This window comes from Neodiprion pinetum, chromosome 7 (genome assembly GCF_021155775.2).
Source record: "Neodiprion pinetum isolate iyNeoPine1 chromosome 7, iyNeoPine1.2, whole genome shotgun sequence".
NCBI lineage: Eukaryota > Metazoa > Arthropoda > Insecta > Hymenoptera > Diprionidae > Neodiprion > Neodiprion pinetum.
This window is the reverse complement of record NC_060238.1, coordinates 24356212-24373180: the sequence shown is the minus strand read 5'-3', so window position 1 is coordinate 24373180 and position 16969 is coordinate 24356212. Positions and strand designations below refer to the sequence as shown.

At 39.4% G+C, this 16969-nt stretch overlaps 2 protein-coding genes across 9 annotated transcripts in view; one reads left to right on the top strand and one right to left on the bottom strand.

Moving 5' to 3' along the window:
- The window catches only part of LOC124223580 (dystrophin, isoforms A/C/F/G/H), a 304909-nt gene that overhangs the window by 89009 nt on the left and 198931 nt on the right, over positions 1-16969 (top strand). For all 8 annotated transcript variants that reach the window (XM_069137876.1, XM_069137878.1, XM_069137873.1 and 5 more), the window contains 2 exons: positions 1141-1239; positions 13935-14040. In XM_069137876.1, the coding sequence (XP_068993977.1) occupies positions 1141-1239; positions 13935-14040 (205 nt within the window). The remainder of the gene's footprint in view (positions 1-1140; positions 1240-13934; positions 14041-16969) is intronic.
- On the bottom strand, positions 10660-11860 carry LOC124223599 (uncharacterized). Its single transcript, XM_046635759.2, has 3 exons — positions 11730-11860; positions 11326-11634; positions 10660-11247 (listed from the first exon to the last, which is right to left on the bottom strand). The coding sequence occupies exons 1-3, from the start codon at positions 11812-11814 to the stop codon at positions 11099-11101; spliced, it is 543 nt and encodes a 180-aa protein (XP_046491715.1). The 5' UTR covers positions 11815-11860; the 3' UTR covers positions 10660-11098.

Below are 16969 nucleotides of genomic sequence, written 5' to 3'. Positions count from 1 at the left end.
TCGAACTCAAAATCGAAGACTGTAATGTGATGAATTTCTTTCTGCAGAATCGAATCGCGTGATATCGTGAAAATACTTTCACTCACCACCAACAACGTGGTAGATGAAAGAAAATTAGAGGCGACCTTGAAGGTTTTCAGGGCTTTCAGTCAAGGTCGTTCGTCGTCTCCCCTTCGAACTTTCCACTCCGTCCCCCTTATTCGAGAAGGACTCAATTGTAAAGTTGAAATGAAACTTCACCGCTGTGATTTAGTTCGATATTACGCTACACCGCCGCCTGTCTGAACCCTCTCAATCGAAACTTACGATTCTTAATCCCCCCGAGAGATTCGACGCCGTTCCTAGAGGCAGCAGGCGTCCCTCGGTTTGGTCGTTCGATCCGAAAATATTCTCATGGCAATCCAGAAGTTGGTAAGGTTATCCTAACGATACGTTGGAAAGAAATTCACTCGTTCTCAATTTTCGAGATCACTTTTCTAAAACTTGGATTTCGAAATACGAGTGTGTCTTGCTTTGTTACGATTTGCCGAATTTCAAACAATTCAAAAGTTTCTCGGTCAAGATGAATCGTTACTGTAACGTTCCCAACTTCGACATGTCACCGAATCCCTGATTCTCGATTTTAGAACGTTTTCTCCTCTCATTCTCACCCCGGATCTCAATGCGAGTAAATTTCGCTCCTTTGCATCGTTCGATCAGGAATTTTCACTCCGTTGTACTGTACCGGATCTCTAAAAAACAGATTTCAAACCGCGAAATCTCTCTCTCTTTCTTGCTCTCTCTCTCGCCGAACGTGAACACCATTCGCACATTTTCACGGGTTAAAAAGTTTCCACGCGCTTTGAATTCGTCGAAGGCACTCGAAGCCGGATGTCGGAAACTCCATCGGCATAATCGTCGTCATTAATCTTTCGAACGTCGTTGAAAATGCGATCGGCCCATTTCCATTCCCATCGTTCGGTCGGACAGGCGGATAGGAAATTTTCCGTTAATATCCGGTGGTAATAAACACGTCAGCGTATTTCCTTTCGGTCGGTTAAAAGTTGCGGAAATCGTTGAACGTCTTCTTTTACGAATCGCCCCTCGATTCCAACGTATGTTCATTGTCATAATTCGTGGGGTCTTTGCTTTTATTTTCAGATACGCGACTGGCTGACCGTCGAGGAAGACATGCTCCGTCAGCAAGCCGTCGTCGTCGGTGACGTCGACGAGATTCTACAGCTCCTCGAGAAGCAGAGGGTAAGTAGTAACTCTTCCCTCGAGTTGATAATTTTTTCTTTCATCCCTTCCTTTCTTCCTTCCTTCTTTACCCGCCGGTAAAACATCCTCGACGAAAATCTTCCTTACCGACCGAAGGATGGGATCCTGAGTTCGCCGATAATCTACCCGCCGCAAAAACAACTTTTCACCCCTTCCCAACCCTCGCGACTCTTCACCGCCATCTATCGCAAGCTCGTCGAAGCTCTTCGACTTGTTACAGGCAAAAACACATCCGAGAGCTTTAATCTCGATTCGCTAGAGAGCTTTAAGCGATCGGGACCTTAAATTCGAGCCACGCCTATCACAGAGGGTGGTTCTTTTACTCGATCCTGTACCCCGTCGTATACCAACCCTTGAATTTGACCTTGGAGCGTTTAAATTCAGCCGATGGTTCGATTATGAGTTTGGAAAAATTGACAGTTTTGCAAGCAGCGAGATCGTCCCGTGATTTTTTCACCTCCTTTCCCAGTCTTTATTTTATTGCCCTCTTTCTTCATCCCTCCAGCGCAATACAGCCCTCGACATTGACCCCCTTTGGAAATTTCAGCGTCCAAGTCGAACTGTAAGTTTTAGAATAATTTCACCACCTACAGGTGGAATCATCAGGTAGTCAAAGGTGGTATTCAATGTCATTAGCGGTTAGTCAAAACAATGAGTTGTTACGGTGGCGCCTGTTATTGATTTCCGATTCGGAAGACGAGGCGTGCACGGGGCGCAGAGCTTGCACGGAGGAGACGGAGAGGAGGAGGAAAAAGAGAGGGAGAGAGAGAGAGAGAGAGAGAGAGAGGGAGATAAAGTAGCGAGCGAGAGGCTGAATAGAATCGTTTCCTGCTATTCGTATGCAGGTGTGCGTTTCGAATCAACTTTCAAATTCTGCCGCTAATCTAATCGATCTGTAATCGTTATACGTAACAAATTGGCAATAATTAATACATCTTTCTGTATGCAGTGGCGCTAACAGTGCGGATATTAATCGAATCAGTAGTAAATATTCCAACGAACGTATAAGCCAAAAGTGGACGCAATTGTTTTGTTAATTTTTCTTTTTTTTCTTTTCTCGAACCGGCTTTATCGTAGCCAACTTCATTTTCTTTCACTCATTCATCTACGGTAGCTGCGATTCTCGTTTCTTGGCATACAAAATTACTGTCAAGGTTAATATTCTGGTATGAAATCGCAAAGTTCATTCGTGAATTCATGTCTTCGATTTTTTTCTTCTCTCATTCGTAAACGTTTCTTTTTGAAATAATTCCAACATGGAGGTAACTTATTTTTGTGCGTAACACACCGTGTTTTTTTTTTAATCTCATTTACGTCGCTCTTCGTTGGCATATTTTTTTTGCTTAAAAAATCAAATGCGACGTAATAAAAGACGAAATAAATTACACTCGAGTTTTCTTCTTCTTTCTTCTTCTTTTGGTTTTTTGTTGTTCTGTTTTTTTTTTTTTTTTTTCCTAATTTTATTCATACCTCTCGGTGGTAGAAATTAACGCGTTCGCATGCTTCGGACTATTCGTCAATTTTCTTTCTTTTTTTTTATTGTAGATAAGCGACACACCTATTTCTATGTGATAAAATTCATGTTTGTCGGTATGAAAACTTAGTCTTGGATCACAACCTGTGCATTATACTTGTGCGTGTCTTGTTTGCGTATAGTTACCTTATAACCGTAGGCAGGAAACACTGGCAATATAATCTATACCTAATATACATGAAAACGTACTTGCCTCTCGAAACGATCTCGTAACACGCGAACTAAATCATCATCATCATCATCATCATCGTCATCATCAAGCCGTCCGTGCTGCCAAGGTTCACCAAGTGTTAATTATCAACCCCCCCCTCCCCCCCCCTCTTCCTTCGTTTGGTATTTCCGAGCGAAGGGTTCTTCAATTTTATGCCCCTTAAAGCAGATCCCGTTCATTCTTTGCTTCGCCAAAAATTGGCCATTTTCACTCGACATTCATATTCAAGAATATTACTGTAGGAGAGTCGAGAGGGAGGGAGGGAGGGATGGAGGAAGGGAGGGCGGGTGGGAAGGGGGCGGATTTCGAGAGGATTGGTTAATGGTCGAGAAATCGGGTTAAGTGTACTCGGGAATGCCAAACCCTCCGAATCTAGAAGGCATTTGTAGAACAATAGGCCTGATGGAACCAGCCGCGAGATTCATGCCTACGTCGTATCGTCGTATCGTCCGATTTTAAGCCCGAAAGGCTCGATTAGGGGATGCCACGGGTCATTTATTTCTAACGGGGAAAAAAATGTTGGGAATAAAAAAAAATTACGGAATTATTAATGGATAAGTGTAAGTAACGTTGGGTCAAGATGAAGTAATCGAGTTAATACGACGTACTATCGATACGAAAAAGCAAACGAAGCAATAAGTGACTTGCAATTAGCGATTGTCAGTAAGCTAATAATAATCGAATACGACTCGATTGAATCGTTGAAGATTAATCGTTTCATCGATTATTTCGTACTTTCTTTTTTCTTTTTTTTTATTTGAAATCTTGCATATGAAGCCAAAATTTCGTAAATTTCAGTATGTAGTTTTCATAGGGGAAAAGTTTTTTTGATGATTTGTAATTTCGGGTGAAAATATTCTATTACCTATCACGTATTGTATCGAATACACTACTTGGTAAGTAAGACAGTCACGATAATTGATATTCAATCGAGTTTGAAAAATAATCGATTTAATCGAAAAAAGGATTATTTTTCGTCATTACTACTTGCAATAAAAGAGTTCGGGTATATTTTGGCGCATGATAATAATCTGCCTTTTTGCCAAAATGCCAAAAATTGTCGGTACCGTTTATAATGAAATTTCAATAAATCATAGGCTAATTTTATTGCTACATACATGGATTGACGAGAAAGCAATTTTGAGGGAAATCGATACAGGTTTGCATAAAGTAAACTTACACTTTATACATGAAAATGTATTCATACGGTATGAAAAATTTGTCGCAGGTAATTTTCGCGGAATTCGTTCACGAATACAATAACCCATTATTTGATTGAATTTTTAATGAAAAGGAAAAAAAATAATATATATGTATACTCGATAACGTAAACCGGCTCAGCTTACAAATCGCTCTGAAACTATTTCGATCAAAATTTACAGTCATCAATTATCATCTGTCCCGAGAGATAGAGAGTGGTTTTCTTTTAACAATAAAACTTACCACGATTCGTTAATCTAAAATTGATTCTAAACTTCTTGTTCTTAACTTTATCGTTTCGACGCTTTTCCAACTCGATTGTAAACCCGGTAGATTCTTAAACTTTTATCTTGCGAATAATCCCCCGTGTTTTAAAAGAAAGAAGGAAAGAAAAGAAAACAAAAAATAACTGAAAAAAAAATCCTTCCAACTTTTCGGGTGATTTATTTCCAAAACAAAGGTTTTTCTACAAGCAACGTCAGCGCCGTTTTTTGGGGGGGTCGCATTAACTCGACGACGAGTCTCGCTCAAAGTCGCAGTAGTTACAAGTAATTAAGTTTACCCTTTGTAACGGGTAGCAGGCTGAAAAGGAGAACTCTGACGTATGCTGCTGATGAAACACACGCTCTGGGCTAGAGACGGTAAAGTCGGGCTCAATTTTACCATTAAAATTACGCGCGGTCCGCCCGAGGTTACGATTTTTCACTTTATTTTTTTTCATTTTATATTATTTTTTATTTTTTTTTCACTCTTTTTCTTACCCTCGCCGCGATTCATCCGCGAATTTATCCGAGAAATAAACAACGGCGGCACATTAATTCAATGAGGTAGGAAAAAATAAAATAAAATAAAAAACAAAATAAAAATGAAACGAAAAAATGAAATATCACCAACATCGGAATCGAATCAACTGTAAATGAAAAATAACCGGGAAAACGTCGTGTTAATAATTATGATCACACTCGCCTGGCTGGCTGGTAAATCACGATATTGCAAATATATACTCACTGCTTATTCGCAGCAACTCGTTTTACCCCGAAACGTGTCAATCAGCGCGAATGTTTGACGCAAACGTGAAGGATTGATGTAAGTACGTGTGCGGTGGACTCTGCAAATACATTTCAGAGATACGTAATTCACAGGATTGTTTGTCCGCAGTGCCGAGTATTAACGAAGGTTCAATTTTCCGCTCTTTGTTATACATTCATAGCGAGACAATTTTTTTTTTTTTTTTTTTTTTTAAACACAATTATTTGCAAATCAAATTAATTCATTTCCCTCGCTTTTCTCATTCCGTATTTTTCCTTGTTTTTTATGTCACATTTTTAACAACATCTGATGTTCTTTTTCCGATCAATTTACTCAAGTTCGTTCGAATATCTGTGAAAAATTTTCATTCTTCATTCCCAGTTTCATCATTCGAACAAGGAAATGAAAAAAAAGTTTTCCAAATGTATAAAAATTGACCAGGCTTAAAAATCTGGACCAAATATCATGAAATTTCGTTGAACTTTGAGTCGTCAATGTACGGCCTCGTTTTTTTTTCTCCATTAAAAAATCGTTTGTTCGTCCGACTTCCGGGGGTTGTTCGAACCCCTCGCTGTAATCGGTCCAACTTCCATCATCCCCCCGCACACATACGTAGTTTCAGCCACTCGCTCGGCACAGGGCAAGAATCCTCGTGTCTGAACACGCCTGCTCCGTAGAGTCCGTAGACGTAGAGTAAAGACGGGGTTGCGACTCTCCCAGCATCCCTTCTCTCCTCCCCTACACTTCCCACGTCGGTTTCAACCCCCAAAAACCCCGTCGGCTCTCCTCGTATAACCGAGCCGATGTTTCACGCGGCGCCAAAATATCGCCCCTGCAGTATCTCGACGCGTCTCTCCGACGATCCACGTGCCGGCGTATCACTCGAGTCCTACTTGCGTCTGTCGGTCGTTGAAACGAGCCATTGCGGTTCGGTTTCCGCTCTCGTCTCCGTACTTCCGACTTGTCATTCTCATCCGCCGATTTTTCAACCCCCACCAGCGACTCCGTTTTCCAAAAGGGTATCAAGGTTACCCTCCTCGTCGGAGACGGGAACGCTACGCGTGGTCTCGAACCAAAATCGATAGCTGCTGCTGCAACCCTGAAACGGACGAACAAGTATTGACAATTTCTACTCGCTTGCTCCGCTTCCTTGCGTGATACGCCGGAAACTATAAACGCGACGCCTCGCTTTCTAACAACGACGTCGCGGCGCCACCGTAGCCGGATATTTATGTTTTTATTGTCAATTGTTGTTCGTACGTATATATTTTATTTATTTATTTCTTTATTTATTTTTTTTTTTTTTTTTACTACTATATCGGCGTGCAACGTAATCGCAGAAGCGTGTCGTAACCTCGCGAAAAGTTTTTAAAATCTAGACAAGGATCGATGATTGCCGTCGTCGAAAGACGAAAAAATAATATTTATAAATATAACGTCATTTACCTTAATTATCGTACAGCTCTCCTTATTACAGTATGATTCGTCGTCGGGTATAACAATACAGTTTTATACACGCGTGACAAGTGTTGTTTATTTTTGTCATGCAACATTTTATTGCTTTCGTTTCATACTTTTTATTTACGTCAATGATAAACCAACGTTGGCGCACAGTTTGCATGTAGAATTTTCGTAACCGCTTGTAGCACGAAATTTTACCCCATAGGCGAAGAGATGAGCTGGTTTTAATTAATAATAACAACAACAACAATCATAATCGTAATCACAATAATAATAACAGCAATGAGTGATAACGAGACGAATACGAACAGGGATTACTAGTCGAGTGAGATATTGTAAGCGTAAAGTTTTGAACGTTGGCTGTTCTTTTTTTCTTTTTTCTTTTTTTCTCCTTTTCTTTTCATCTCTCTCTTCAATCTCTCGTCCGAAGGTTCGAGAACTGTTCGGTAATTGCAAAACTGTAGTGAAAAATTGAACGTTCTTAATGGATCCCGAAGATTCGTCGGCTGGCAGAGGAACCCTGCAGCTACGTTTCAACGTAAGTTACGTGCCTGTGAGATTATATTAGAGGATAAGAGGTTGGCAAAAAAAAACTGTTCAAGTTACAACGAACTTTGTCTCCTCCTAAGAGCGGAGGCAAAGAAATTTTTTTTTATCGCATCATTATTTTACGCAAGCGTATAATATCTGTGGATAGAAACGAGAGGCTGAAGGTTAAAACAATAAAAACACTCCGCCAACTTTTTTTTTTTATCCACTTCGTCTATTATCCGCTCTACTATTTTTCGCCCCCAATCAGGTTGAATAAAACATTCGAAGGTGTAATGGTGCGAGTGGTTGGCAAACGGTATTTAATGCCGTATCTAATTTTTGTGGGTGAGTTTCGTTGTTGTTTCTAGTATCTGAGATATGAATAATGCAGAAGCATTTGTACTTCTCGTATATATAACTCCACGCGTAAGGAAGAACGAAGATTAGCCGTTACGTTGCGCTATGATGAATTTTATCATCGATCCGCGGGATATGTCAATGAAAAATATTTTAACCACGCTGCAGGGTAAAAAACTCGGCGAGTTGGGTGAAATTTAACTCACAATTTATTAGCCTTTAAAAAGTATCGGCACGCGGGTTATACAAACCGCAGACGATTTGTTTCAATTATCCTTAATCAACTCCGCGCGTATTTTCATATACTAATCCTGAATTCAACCCCGGGGATGAATATAAATCTCAATCAAAATCTATTCGTGTTTATTGGTCAGGTTTTTGTTCAATGATTCATCAGATTCACCGTCTATATTCGGAATTGTAAACAAGAATGGATACATTGTGATAGAGGTACTTTGTGAAATCGGTTACCGAATCAAATGTTTTGACGATTGGTTTTGGTGAAAACTGTACCCCTGGTACGCAAAGAAAGTTGCAAATTTTTGATATTTATCGAAATAGTTTGGCAATTAATGATCTGATTAATAATAGCTTGGTTCGTTTGTAAATGAATTCCGTACAAATCACTCGCGACATGGATTTTCAATCATCGGAATATATTTCGAAACAGAACAATAAGTTGTTTCAACATTCATACTGCGTCATATAATTTTACAAAAGTTATTTGTCTCAATCGATTGAAGAACTCGGTAAAAATTCAATCTTGGTTACTCTAATTTTCTTGATTGCCTCAACACTTTCGATATTGTAATCAGTATGATTGATTAATTTCCGATTATTAACTGTTTGTTTTTCTTCCGATTCGACTCTTCTTAGGCAAAAAAAAAAAAGCAGAGAACAGAGAATTTTAAGCAGAGACTAACGGAGAAAGTAAAACAACGGCGATTAGCAACGGTTGTAGTTTTCAAATTTAGGATAAAGAAATACGAGTTAAAAAAAATTTCACTCGCAATCAGTTTGATACAATCGCGTTTCGTCTCGTTTCGTTGAACGAATTCTTTGTAAAACATGCGCGAGAAGGTCTCTCGGATATTTCTAAAGCGGTCAAGTTCAGGTTCAGATTGCGGAAAAGTTGAATTGTGTAACTCCGGGCAACGGTGTCATCCGAGGGAAGCGAAACCGGTTACTTTTGCCGGCCGGAAATCCCTTTGAAACGTGTAATATACGGAGAGATTGGCAAAGGGAGAGAGAAGAAAAAAAAACAAACAAACAGCAAAAAACGATGACTCGGAAAAGAGGAAAAGGAAAACGAAAGTAACGAAACGTGAAAGCTAATTCGACTTGGCCGAAGGATGCGAAGCTTGCGACCTTTCAGGTTCGGGGTCAAAAGTGCATTGCTCCTTTATCTTTACCCTCACCCTTATTTTCCTTCACTTTTTCTCGTCGCCGTTTTTCTCCTCCGCTTTTTGGCAAGGAACACCGGCGTTATCCTAATTTGTTATTTAGGCGAGTTTTCGACTTTTTAATAACGGCTCCGTGCCTACTGCTCCACTTTTTTCTCTCTCCACCCCTTTAAAACTCGTTGGGTATAAACGAGTGGCTTGAGAAATACGCCGTGAAAGTAGCTTACGGCACGTTTATATATACATACAGACGTGTAATACCTATGTATAAAATTCCATCAACTTTTGAACAACGACAAAAACTGAACTCTCCTCAAACCCTCGAGGAAAACAATTAATTCCAGTTTTTGTTTCCTCCACCCCGGTTGATTTTTTTTATTTTTGAAGAAGAAGAAGAAGAATTTTTGCCAATCACACGAATTACAAAAATGACATAATTCCTGCCAGATTTTTAACCCACTTTGAATTTTACAACCCAACTACGGATTCGGTCGTCTCGTGATCGATCGTTACGAATGGAAAAAGTTGAAAAATAAATGGTTGATGGGTAAAAAAAACTTCTTTAGAAAATTCCTCCATTACCTACCAATAAAATTGGGAATGAGGAGGCGCGTTGTTCCGTGAAGTTGGAACATCGATCGGGGTATTCTTACAATCCAATTATAGGCGGCTGTCCGGCCGCTGAGTGATGTAAAAGGCAATTAAACGGCGAACAAAGGCGATTCCAAAGTGTCAGGTGTGATTATCGGCGTTTTACGTAGTAGAAGGGTCGGTGCGAAGAATTACCGCGGAAAATTAAGCACAAATTAATAAATAAACTGACGATATTATCCTCGCTTATCGAGCAACGGGCTACGTGATTCAAACGACTTTTTGACGAGAGATTTTTGAAACTTTGTAATTCAAGCAGCCTCAAACTTGTCGTTGGCACCATTTTACAAAAAAGATTATCTTCGAGATTTGCGTCTGTACCGAAAATATTTTTCAGCTTGCTTGATCGGCGTGTGTGTGTGTTTTAGGTATATTGATTGATAAGAAACACGCGGTTTACTTGACCTCAATTTTTGTTTTTGAAAGTGTGTTGCGATCTGTGCTTCTTTAGAATAAATAATAAAAAATCAGCAGTACAATATAATTGATTTGTTCAAATTAAACAATTTACCTCCACATCGAAATTAAATTATAAGCTTCGCTTCTGTCGAACGTCCCGCGATATCTATTTTTTTTTTTCACTTGCGACGACTCAGTTTCAACTTTGAGCGATGTAGCTGAACGTTAATATTGCGTAAACTATGTTCGTGCGCTTTTCTATCAAAAGTATTGCTTCCGACAGCCGAACAGAGGCTTCGTAGAAAAAAAATTAGTCGCAAAGCGAGCAGCTTGTTCATTTCGTTAATGCTGTCGGAGAACGTACTTGCTGAACGTGAACAGCAAACGAAACTTTCAACTGTTAACAGGCAAAGAGTTGGAACAGATATCCTCCGATGTGTCGGGTCTCCGCACACATCGATGATCGCATAGGTTTGAATACCTGCGAGTAACTATTGTTCGGAATTGTAATTTCTTACACTGCAAACGAAACGGTAGGAAAAAAAACAACAACACAAGTAACGCTGATAATACAAGTGATTTCTTTGTGGATAACGTTTTTATTATTACCGCTCAACCCCGTAATGTACATGATAATTTAATGTATTTTTGAAATGTATTTTTTTTTTTTTTTTTTTATTTAATGTCAGAATGACCAAAGAAATTTTTTCTCCTCAACTTCAAATACGATTTAAAATTTATACCAACGTTTCATCGAAAATTCTTGCTAATACACATTTAATATTACTGGCTATCGTATTTTTCACAATTTTTCAACTCTCGCCGAGTTTCAAGTTTGAAAGGAACGCCGTCGACGATGCTTCCTTTTTTCAATCTGATTCCATATCCTTCACCGAGACTCGTGAGAATGCTCATCCGCATGATTTTTATTCGGCTTCGCTTCGGGATTTCAACTTTGATTTCGCTCGCGGTGCACAATTTACCATTATTGAGATGTGAATTTGTAATTTTCGACAATCAGGGTAGCCAGTGGATCCTTCACTCGATTTAACTATTTACAGTTCAGTTTTCCTGAGAAATCGGAAGCTCGCATATGAAGTCTTTCTCATCGTCGCAGTCGTATTTTCCCAATTCGTTCGGACCAGGTTTTATTGCAATACACAAATCACCATCGATCGTCTGATCATTCCGTGATAAGCCAAAGTATGATCCTGTATGATCGAGAGAAAGATTTTATAAAATGCTTGTTATCCGCGTGGACGAAAAAGCGCGTTTAGATAAAGACTCACTGGCTCCAATGCTGTTCCGTTCCTGGCCGAAAACATCCAAAAGACCCACGCGTAAAACTTCTCCTAGTGATTCACTGAGGAATAATGTATACTTTAATTTGTCAAGGCTGTCTATTATCGCCAAGCGACCGCCCTCCTTTCTGCACTGGTTTTCAGCTTTTCGAAAGGTTGCGGTTTCGCTGTGAACCTTGAAGGCGACGCCGATTTCGGGATAAGCCACGTAGCCCGGCGGAAGTAATAAGTGCTTAACGGAAGGGGCGCCGGTCGTCGAATCGATTTGTTGTTGCAGCTGCTCGATAGTCATTGTACCTGTGAAATCGAGGATTTTACACTTATGAAAATATCCTTAAGACGAACACGCGTTGCGTCTTTGTTATTTGATTAAATTGACGCGAGTCTCTCACCGATCTGCGAAATGTTTGAGCTTGAATTCGAAGCGATCAACTGACACAGCAGTTGCAGCGGTAGAGAAGCAACAAACGATGCCATTTTTACACTTGAGGGCGATCGTGCTCGTCGTATTACTGACTGACGGAGACTTGCTCGCGCTATTTAAGGCCGAGTTTTTGATAGCTTCGTTGATCTTTTGACTCCCAAGATATGATTATGTTTCTATGTGCGCTGTTCTATTTACGTATTTATCTTGTTGCTCGTGAATAACCCAACGTGTTGTACTTTTCCTTCGTGCAAATACGCCAACACCGCGTCGATGCATTTGAAAAATTAGATACAGATTTATAGGTTCGATTGCAGGGTTTTGATGTTGGTTATTGACGTCGTTTCGATGCCCAGCTACGCAACATTCACTCGGGTTTATAGATTCGTCGATTAAAAGTGTGGCTGCAGTCGCGCATCTCCCAATGAAGCAGCTTGATACATGCTTATCAAAATAAGCGTTCAGCTTGCTGGAAATTGATAAGTGAAATTTATAAAGTATTGCGAGCAGGTTTTGTGTAAAAGGTATAAATCGAAATCCAATCGAAAAATCATTGGTTGATCACGCCCAACGTAAGTTTTTATAATATTTTCACCGATGCTTTCATATTTCAATGCTGAAGCTAACAAAGTTGTAACGTTTCTCAAGTTCTGAGATGATAACTCCTCTGAACTTTCGTTAATCGCGTTAAAGATACGGATTTCTCAGAATTTTATTACGTTACTTACCAATACCTTCGTCCTTCATCCACTTTGCGTAACAGCAATTATATTTTCATCCACATCAATCTCGTTGACATGCAAAACATTTTTTCCAGAATTATTATCACATCAACGTCCGGACGTCGAAACCTGATTTCTCTGAACAAGTATCACGATTCTTATCCCATCGGTCCAGTTGAATTGATCCAGTAATTATAATTGTCGGTACTACATTCTCTCATTATTGCAAAATTAAATCTGTCCGTTCAGTTTTTTTTTTTTTTCTTTACCATCACGTGGACCAAAACACTTCTTGTGTGTGATTTTGGCGATCGGTGTAAAGTTGATTTTATCATCTTGATAATCGATTTTCCACAACTCTGAGATTTCATTCGGTAATTTAGGTCGACAAAAATAAAAAAAAATAAAAATTTCACCTCACCGTCAAAATATTTCGCCTCTGGTATAAATTTTGAACAACGAACTCGCAAGAAAATTACAATGCAATTATCATTATCCATTGACCGATATTCTCCGAACGTTTATGATGATTGAGAGATATCTGCACGTATGATTTGCAGTTTGTTATTTGCATGGAAAGGTAGGTTTCACTTCGGAATATTGTCTGTGTGTTTTTTGTTGTTCCTCTTTTCATAATCCTGAACGCTTCTCGGATTAGAGAGACTTAGCATCGCCATTGTTTTCATAATCCCACCTCGCTTCCCTTCCAGCCCGACAGAGTCGCTCTTGAAAATCCCAAAATCCTCTTGGTGCTCAAGTTGCCATTTGCACTTGCCTCGTTTTCGCGCACCACGTGCGAAAATAACGAAAAACGGGCAGCTCTCACTCTCTCTCTCTCTCTCTCTCTCTCTCTTTCTCTCTCTCTCTCTATTAATATCCGTTCGTTTACTTGACGGAGCCGTTTTGCTTTCATTTTGCAAACGCTTCTATTTTTTAATCAAAATATTTTTAGACCATTTTCTTTACGGGACGATTTTTGTCTATCTTTTTTAGGACATCCAACTTCATGATAAAATCGGTCTAGAAATGTTCTGAGTGAAAAATGGAAGGTTCGAAATTTTTTTTGGGAATTCTCGAACCGTTCGCACTGTTTTAGTTGGTCAAAAAAATTAAAATTTCTAGAAATTAGGCAAAATCCGGCCTATCATAGACCCGGACTTGAAACGTTTGGAAAAAAATACAGTTTTCGAGAATTTCTTGAGAATTTTCAATAAGTTCCCATTCAAAGTTACTCTTGATATTTATAAATAATTAATCAGCTGAATGATGGATCTGAGAAAATTCAGGGTACCGTTTCAGAGTTCGGACAATTGCAGAAAATTTTTTGAACACAGTAAAAAATATTTAAATAATCTATTACTCGTTTCCTTATTCAATATTGTTCGTATTTAAAACTTGCGTAAAATTGCTCGCTTGACGGTTGTTTTTTTTTTTTTATTCATTCTTCACAGAATGTGCTGCGAGAATTGGAGCAGAAGAAACCACAATTGGACGAGCTGGTGCACACCGCTGAAAATCTTCGTGCGGACACCAATCGACAGCAGCTTCACGGCAAGGGTGAGTCTCGCTCTTTAATTTTTCGCTTTCTTTTCGCTCTACTTCGCTCGTTTTCTTTTTTCCCCCCGCGTCGTTATTGCGGGCGCCTTTGCGCGAGGCGGAGACTAATTGGAATACGGTCGAAAAAAATTAATACGAATTGTGTTTCTTGCTGGAAGGTGTCGGTGAAAAAAGTCTGCCTTTATGATGCTCATGATGGTTGACAACAGGCTTGTGGCTGACAAGTTACGTTTTATAGCAGAGTACGGAAATGAAGCAGTTTTTGGTACTAGGACGTAAAAGCGTACTTTTTTTCTTTTTTTTTTTTTGTACTGTCGCAGAAACGATTACTTTCGTTACTAGTGTTGCATAAAAAAATAGTTACTGCCGCAAGTTTTATGACGCGTAGGTTCATGCGTTGATCGATTTTGCGTGTTAACGAAACTACGAAGATCGATCAACGAATCAGTCGGTACTTGTGATGTTGAACTAACGAGGAGAAAATTCCTTTACGTCAGATACGCAGACGGTATTTTTCCTCGTCATGAACCTCGACACGTGAAACTTCAACTTCGTCTTCACTCTTTTTTCGTTCCCTCTTACTCGTCGATTGGGATTTTTTTACATGAGAAGCAGTCGCTGCTCGGGGGTGTCTTACAACTATTGATCGACGATCCGAACTCGTTACGTTCGATTTTTGCGACAAGATCCGAGATCTCTGTATTTGAAACAGCGTTATCGGCGAATTGGTTTACCCGACAAAGAAAAGAGAAAATATCAAATCTTTGCCAAACTTCAATAATATCTTGGGATCGGATCGGATATACGGGTTTTATTTTTCACTTGGCAATCGTTGTAATCATTGTTTGTTTACTGCGTCAAAAGTACATAAATCCTACGTTATATTTAAAATTTTCGCGATCAGGGTCAGCCTGGTTGTCGGTCACGTTGGCTTGACACTGTTCGTCGCAGGGTCCTTTTCAGGAATTGGGAGCTCGCAGGCGTAATGCGAAGTCGTTACCAGGCAATCGATAGTTTCTAGTGACCCGTAGAAAGTTCCTATCCAAACACATTCTTGACTGTTGTTAGGTTGACCAGACTTCCATGGTATGTTGCTTACGGTCGATTCTATGAAACGGAAGAAACAATCGCTTATCTGACGTAAACGTCGCAGACTTTACGATTTTTAACAATCAGAACTTATCGTCACGAATACTGATCCACTCGTCGAATTTGTAATAAATGCCCACGTGTACTGTGTAAGAATTGTTCGCCATCAGGTACTCGTACATTTCTTGGTTATCGGCCACTGCCAAACTAGCACCCTCCCTCTCGCAGAGCGCTTTCGCCTCCATCCAGGTTACTCCCTTCTTGTTCTAGAGCTTGTAAGCCACGCTTGAGTCGAGAATCGGGGCGTAGCCGTCCGGAAGAGATGCGATTGCCTTTTCTCTTTGGATCGAAGCCGAGATCCTCGTGTTATCACCTGGACGCGGAGTTTGTTGTAGTTTTTTTATCCCTACACTTTCAAGCATTGCCATGTTCTCTCTTACCTGGAGAAAGCGTCAAGCCGCTAAGCACGGGTAAAAAAATCCCAGTATGGTCAAGAGGCACGCAAGCTCCAGGAGCAGCGATTCGAACCGTCCAATCATTTTCAAGCCCATATCTGTCAGCACCGAAACAGATCGTGTCGACAGTTGCGTAAAGTTTCCGCTCACTTCTTTTATATATTTCAATACGTCGGATATAATGTATAATATATAATAATATAAATATAATAATTCCCTCGGCTATCTGCCCGCCTGCGATTCGCTTTTGCGTTGATGTCTTTGCGTATCGTTATCATTTCTTGAATTACGCCGATGCTGACATTACGTAACTTTTAATGGAAATACCAAAATCGCGTGTGAAGTTATTTTTTTTTTTTTTCTTTAGTTGGAATTATCTCCTGACAAAAATAATTATTGACGAAACAACGCGAACAGTTGGTAGAAATTTTCATATTCATTTATTCAACGACAATTTCTTTTTCGTCTTACAGGTTTTATTTTTGTATTCTTTATTATTCTTCTCGTAATATTTCGTCGACAATCTTGAGTTTGTAGGACACGAGTGACGTATTTTGACAACGAACATAATCGCTAAGACGGCAAGGAAAATAAAGCTGCTTTGGGGAAAAAGATTAGACAAACAGTCGCGCGATATATTTTTTCCGGGTTGCTCTTCAAAAACAAATGATAACAGAGGTTGATAGCGTCACTTTTGACCCATTCTACGTAACAACGATTATATTTTTTTTGCATCATATTCGCGGCTATGTAGAAATTTTCATCGCTCATATAATTGTAATTATCGCAAGTCTGTGGAATTTGCGCGAGCCAAAAACGAATATTACAAATACGCGTGGCGTAAAAATGCATTCGTAGTAGTCACGATACTCTGTGTAACGAAAGTGTGGTTTACAAGTTCTTTTTTTCTTTTTTTCTTTTTTGCTTCTAGCGGAATGCAAAGAAGAGTAGATGTTGAACGTGCACTTTGAATACTTTACTAGATGTCAAATTTTTATTTCCCCAACGTAGCTAACAAAAGAAAATACAGTTTCGTTGGGTAAATTTTACTTTTGTAGAAATCACAACGATATTTCAGATTTTAAGAAAAAATACCTATTTCTCGAAACGTTTATCGTAAATTACAACTCGACAAACTTTAGTTTCGCATTTAAAACACGTTTGTTGAAAAATAATAATTAATTATCAATAAACTACAAATGTGAAAGAAGTGATGAACGAAATTCGAATCATCAATATTCTTCGTACTTCTATGTTCGTATGGGATTTTCCCCTCATTCAAATCTAAAACCTACGTAATTTTCATCGCGTCTTGGTGAAGAAAATTCTCTTTGTTTTTCCAAATACGCATCCACGTCAGCTATCACCCAAAAACTTGAAGACTT